Raw genomic sequence first — 6,270 nt, forward strand, 5'->3', positions numbered from 1 at the left:
TGTAAATTATGTAAATAAATTGTAAATTAGGTAAATAAATTGTAAATTATGTAAATAAATTGTAAGTTAGATAAATAAATTATAAATTAGGTAAATTATAGATTAAAGATTTATTTAATAATATTTACAGTTTAGGCGGTAAAATTTTTAATTTAGTTTATTCAACTTTAAGTTATTCAATAAGTTCATTAAAATGAATTAGTTCATGAATTAATAACATTGTTCAGACAATACAATTTATCTAATAACGATGAGTAAAAATATAATAGCTGTTTTCTCAATATTTTGAAATGGAAAATATACATATAAATAGACGTTTAAAATTCCAATATTAATTTATAAAATACAAAATTACATTTTAGATAAAAGATATTTAATTAATAACATGAACGATTGGATGTACATCATACTAACATTGTGAACGCACTAATAGTTTAATAGTTTAATCGAAAAATGGATTCGTTCAATAAATAGCGATTGTATTTTTCCAAATTTAATATGTCGTTCGATCAATTTTATATCGTATATTTATAATGGTATATTTGTACCTAGTGAATTTGTCTAAAACTAACTTTTTTGGAAGCGCAATTTCAAATTTTAATGAATTAAGTTTAAGGTTGTACTTTTCCCCGATTTCAAATATTGAACGTGTCTAGTTTGTAACATACTTCACTTACATAAATCAAGAATTATAAATCAGAAAGTTTCAAAATTAAAAATAAAACTTCTCTAACTTTTATTTAGTTTGGTTAATCTAAAAACTCTGTTTATCTTGTAGACAATGTTTGGTTTGGTTTGGTTCATCTTGAAAACACTGTTTGGTTTGTTTTATCTTGAAAACATTGTTTAGTTTGGTTTATCTTGAAGACAATGTTTGGTTTGGTTTGGTTCATCTTGAAAACACTGTTTGGTTTGTTTTATCTTGAAAACATTGTTTAGTTTGGTTTATCTTGAAGACAATGTTTGGTTTGGTTTGTTTTTTCTTGAAAACACTTTTTTGTTTGGTTTGGGTTGGTTTAGCTGGTTGGCTCTGAACGTTTTTTTCTTCTCTTACCAGCAGAAGTGATTCTATCCATAACATCCTAATCAATCAATAAGAATTAATAAATATGATTATAAACAAAATCTTGGCATACAGTGAGACCCATAATAATGTGGAATAGGCAGATGACTGCTGGTCTCAAATTATGATTTTAAATAGTCTACAAACATTAACTACACTAATTACTGTGTACCAATCTTTGGGAAAACACCTAGCCCCCTAGCCCATCCTAGCTGCAGAATTGGCCCCCTAGCCTATCCTAGCTGCAGAAATCGGCCACCTTAGCCCATCCTAGCTGCAGACCCGACCCCCTAGCCCATCCTAGCTGCAGAGTCGGCCCCCCTAGCCCACCTAGGTGCGGAACTGGGCGCCCTTAGCCCATCCTAGCTGCAGAACTCGGGCCCCCTAGCCCATCCTAGCTGCAGAACTCGGACCCCCTAGCCCATCCTAGCTGCAGAACTCGGCCCCCCTAGCCCATCCTAGCCGCAGAGCTCGGCCCCTCTAGCCCATCCTAGCTGTAGAACTCGGCCCCCCTAGCCCACCTAGGTGCAGAACTGGGCACCCTTAGCCCTTCATAGCTGCATACTCGGCCCTCTAGCCCATCCTAGCTTCAGAACTCGGCCCCTAGCCCATCCTAGCTGCAGAATTGGCCCCCTAGCCTATCCTAGCTGCAGAACTCGGCCCCACTAGCCCATCCTAGCTGCAGACTCGGCCCNGCCCCCCCTAGCCCATCCTAGCTGCAGAACTTGCCCCCCTAGCCAATCCTAGCTGCAGAACTCGGCACCAATGTCAGCCTGCGGCGCACCTCAACAGGCTTAACCTAACCTTTGGGAAGTTGCCGCTTGGGAATTTCAACATTTGGTAAGTTGCCAGTTGCCACTTTGAAAACTGTCACTGTATTTCTACCTGCATCATGTTGAGTAGGAGAAGAAAGGAAAGAAGTGCAACGGCTGAACCATTTACATCACCTGGCCTAGAACCTCGGACAGGAAACCTGAAATGTAAATGTTGAACAGGCTAAATATGTATATATATAAACGTAGTTTAAAGTGACTATACATGTTAAGAGTGGTGTGTCCTTTTAAACCTTTCTCTGAAAAACACAATTTTCTGTCTTTGTTAAAAACAATTAAAGCTTAAAAAATTGTCTATCAAATATTGTAGTAAACCCTATATTTGTAAACCTGAACAGTGAGCACACCTAGATATATTACGTTGTACATTGTAACCTAACTATGCCTGTAAATAACTACGTCAAAACTGTACTGTGATTAGCATAACTAGGTTTGTATCTAACAATGCAAAACTTGTAATTACGTTCATTAATTTAACCTGTAACATACGTCAGATGAATAATACTCTACTTAGATTACAGTGTGAGAGTAATTGTTCCTCGTTTAGCAAACGAGAAGTGTCCTACATCACTTTCTTGAAAGATAGATATAGATTGGAAATTAGAGTGAATTGTGTCTTGTAAGACAGAACCCTGAGATTACAGACTAAGTAGTATCCGGATTAATATTGACTATGGTAGTACTGATGAACCTTGAGTCTAGATTGATTTGTATCTTGTAAGACAGATACCTGAGAATACAGATAGAGTCGTATCTGGTTTGATATTGACTAAAGTATTAGTGAGAAACCTGGAGTTCTTGATTAAGTTGCATCATGTAAGACAGATACTGGGGGTTCCAGATAGAGTTGTATCCAGTTTGATATTGACTAAAGTTATAGTTAGAAACCTGGAGTTCTTAATTAAGTTGTATTGTGTAAGACAGATTCCTAAGGATACAGAAGGTTAAACCTGGATTGGTATTTATTGGAGTAAGTAGTTTACTACAATTGGACCAGATTTTGACACTTTAGGATAGGCTGAGAGGGGTTAAACGGTGGAGCACTGCGGCTAATTATTCAACTAAATTCTTAAATTAATTATTCTGAGACCCTAATATTTATTTGTCTACGCAGCTCAAAATAAATTCAAATTCCGTCAAATAATAAACAATTTCATAAGTGTAACGTGTTAGTTATTTTCAATTAATACGTTGTATATTTACGAAGATAAACACAAATGTGAGTGAATATTGAGAATTAAGCAAATAAAATTCTACAGGGTGTCTCAAAAAAGTAAAAATATACAGACGACTTCAAAATTGTCTTCGTAATAATACGAGAAAAAAATATGTCTGAAAGTGATTGTAAGCTTAATTTTAAGTGCAAGATGATAATCACCCCCCCCCTCTCAGTATTATTATGTGTAGAAACATTCAATTGTTTTAATTTAAACATTATATGCGAACAAAAAATATGCAAGCTCTCATTCTCACAATTTAGCTGAATGATAACTATGAAAATCATTGAATAAAGTAATTAATTTTAAAAATTATTTTCGGTATGACGTTGATATGAAAGAATTTTTAATAATTGTTCCAAATATCCATTCATTGTTGAGGTATAGAATTCCTGTTTAAAGGGAGAGAAAGGCTATGCATAGTAGTTGAGCTGAAAGTGCAGTATTCTAGAGAACAACTGATACTAATGTATTTGATACCAATGCATGTTTTGTCCAGGCTATTATAAAATTGTATATGACGTTTCATCTGCTGACTGAAACAACTGGTGAAATATTACCTTATTTAAAAGTTGAACACCGTAAAGATTTCTCATTGGCATCAAATGAGTTCTAAAGTTTTTCCCTCCATCTGCCCAGTTTACATATTATTCAAATCAATTTTTAACAAAATTATGCCAAACTTACCTGAAATTTATTAAAAACCAAGCTACTTTTATAATTAAAAAAAATCCCCTAACCTGTTTCCGGAGAGCTGTCTTTCAACTGCAGCCCCTATAGGAGCAGCAGAGGGGCCCCAACGTCCCCCTAAAGCAACACCTGTTTCCAAGGCGGCCCCTGAACCTGGTTTTATGGCCCCTAACTCTGCTAGGTCCCTTGGCGGCGAGGATAAGGAGTCTAAGGGGCCTGGACTAGAAACCTAAAGGATTAATACAATTTCTAAAAAATAATTATGCTAAACAAGATCAGAATTTTGTTTTATGCAGGGTTTTACTTCAAACAAAATAATGTAAATGCAAAAAAATCCGCAAACAATTTTAATTTAAATTTTCTGCACGTCATAAATATAATTCTTTTTAAATTTTATTTTTTGTGTATTTAAATTGAATTATATTTTATCGTTATTTTACAAAAATAATTAAGCTTTTCACAACAATCAACATGAGGATTTCTAATACTTTTTTGTAATACAAAGAAAATAAATTTGGACAAATATTTATATTTTAAACGTTTATTAAAAGGTTTACAGATTTTTTGATTTTTTGATTTTGTTTGTATACCAAGGGAGGTCCTGTCCCCCCCCCCCCCACTTCCGCTAGAATATAAGAAATGTTAACATAGTCTTGAAACTTTTATCATATGGATATTATTGAAACTGACGTACCTAAAGTGTATCCGAAATAGTTTTCGTATAGCATTTTTCACGAATTTAAATCGACTCTCCATTATAAACCTACTTATCCGGCTTAACTTAACCTTATTCCTATTCTTATAAGCAGAGGCGCAACTAGGGGGGGGGGGGGCCGGGCGTGCGCTCTCCCCTAGCACCTGAGAATGAAAAGAAAGAAAGAATGGCGAAAATCAGTATCACAGGAATAAGAAAACCAATAAAGTTATTGTAGAAATTTTAACATACTATAGTTAGTTTTAAAAAGAATATTTTTATCTTTCTCAATTCTCAAGGCTAAAGGCTATTGTAAACATTTAAAGTAAAAAAAAGTTCTGAACTGTATTTTATTTGTGTTGAGTTTATAGAGTACTCGTAATATAAAATTTTGAATTCTTATGGTAAAATATTTCAAGTTTGAAATATCAAATGTTTACACCACTCGGTGCAAAGATTTAGGGATTAGAATATTTGAGTTTGTGGCAAAAACTCAGTTCCAAATCTAGAGAAAATTCTGAACCTGGCAAATTTCTAACTGATTATCATATTTGATAACTAACAAGATTTATCTTCTTTGACAGAAGTTCTGTAAAATCGAAAATGAATTTAGATTATGAATGTTGGTTAGATCAATCATTAATTCAATAAGAGAAAAGTTAACATTATCTGTCCTTTTTCAATGTAGATGATTGAATTTATTATTTACCTATGTATTTTTATGTTTTTTTTCCAGAAACTATAAATGATTATTTCTTGCAATTTAATCTGTAATTAAACCAGGTACTTAAAAAATAATCTTTTGCGATTCGCACACATATTCAATGAATTGACTCATATCATTCATTTTACAGCTGTTGGAAGTATAAATTTTGTAAAAACACAAGAAAAAAAATCGATTTGAATTGAACACAGCCAAATCTGCATGCAACAACTTAAAATTTCCTTTTTTCGACTTTAACCCCTTATAAAAGCACTCTTGTTTCTGAAAAATTACATAATAATATATTGCCCCCCCCCCCTAGAAAAAGTCCTAGTTGCGCCTCTGTTTATAAGATCTGATAGTTGATAGTGTTTATTTATTTATCTATGGTTGATAGATATAGATATGAATAAAAATAAAGTTAAAGAATATGAATCATCGGATTAAATGAATATTTAGATGTAGTTGAACAGTGTATTTCTAGTTGAAATTCTTCTAGATATTTTAATTCTAACCTTTGGACACCCATAAACGTTTTTTATAATATTTTATTTGTATAACTATTAATACATGAGTAAATACCCAGGATTCAACCCATTGTTAAAGAACAGAGTTTGCTCGAATAAAACATTTTGATCCACACTGCTTAGGCCAGCAGCCCCAGGCTTATCATAGGCTCATGCTCATAGCTACTTTTAAAGATTTTAGGCTTTTAAAAGGCTTCACAATTCGTATTTCAAAATTGCTTGTTGGACAATTATTGCTTAGATTATCCTGAAACCCCTGTGCTTTCTTGTGCTTTTCTATAAAATATATGTTTTTCTTCCGAAATACTCGCTGTAACAAAAATGGCATCAAAATCTATTGCGGGATTACAGGATCCATTCAAGGATGTATATATGAACGGGAAAAGTAATTTTAAATTGAAATCATTGCTAGCTACAATTCATACAAAGTTTGTAAATGAAAAGATTATAAAAGGATATGTTCATTTTGCCCATTTTCACCGTGTACAACACAAGACAAATGCATTTTAGGTGTATTGTGACGATAACAGTCAACCCCCCCCC

At 33.4% G+C, this 6,270-nt stretch overlaps 1 protein-coding gene across 1 annotated transcript in view; it reads right to left on the reverse strand.

Moving 5' to 3' along the window:
* Positions 1-364: 364 nt before the first annotated feature.
* Positions 365-6,270, reverse strand: part of LOC111716242 (zinc finger CCCH domain-containing protein 13) — an 11,994-nt gene continuing 6,088 nt past the window's right edge. Inside the window, exons 4-6 of the mRNA XM_023491680.1 lie at positions 3,854-4,032; positions 1,949-2,036; positions 365-1,082 (exon numbers count right to left, since the gene is read on the reverse strand). Coding sequence (XP_023347448.1) covers positions 1,017-1,082; positions 1,949-2,036; positions 3,854-4,032 — 333 coding nt within the window. The 3' untranslated portion in view covers positions 365-1,016. The remainder of the gene's footprint in view (positions 1,083-1,948; positions 2,037-3,853; positions 4,033-6,270) is intronic.

The sequence above is a fragment of the Eurytemora carolleeae genome, unplaced genomic scaffold, assembly GCF_000591075.1.
Source record: "Eurytemora carolleeae unplaced genomic scaffold, Eaff_2.0 scaffold2003, whole genome shotgun sequence".
In the NCBI taxonomy this organism is placed as follows: domain Eukaryota; kingdom Metazoa; phylum Arthropoda; class Copepoda; order Calanoida; family Temoridae; genus Eurytemora; species Eurytemora carolleeae.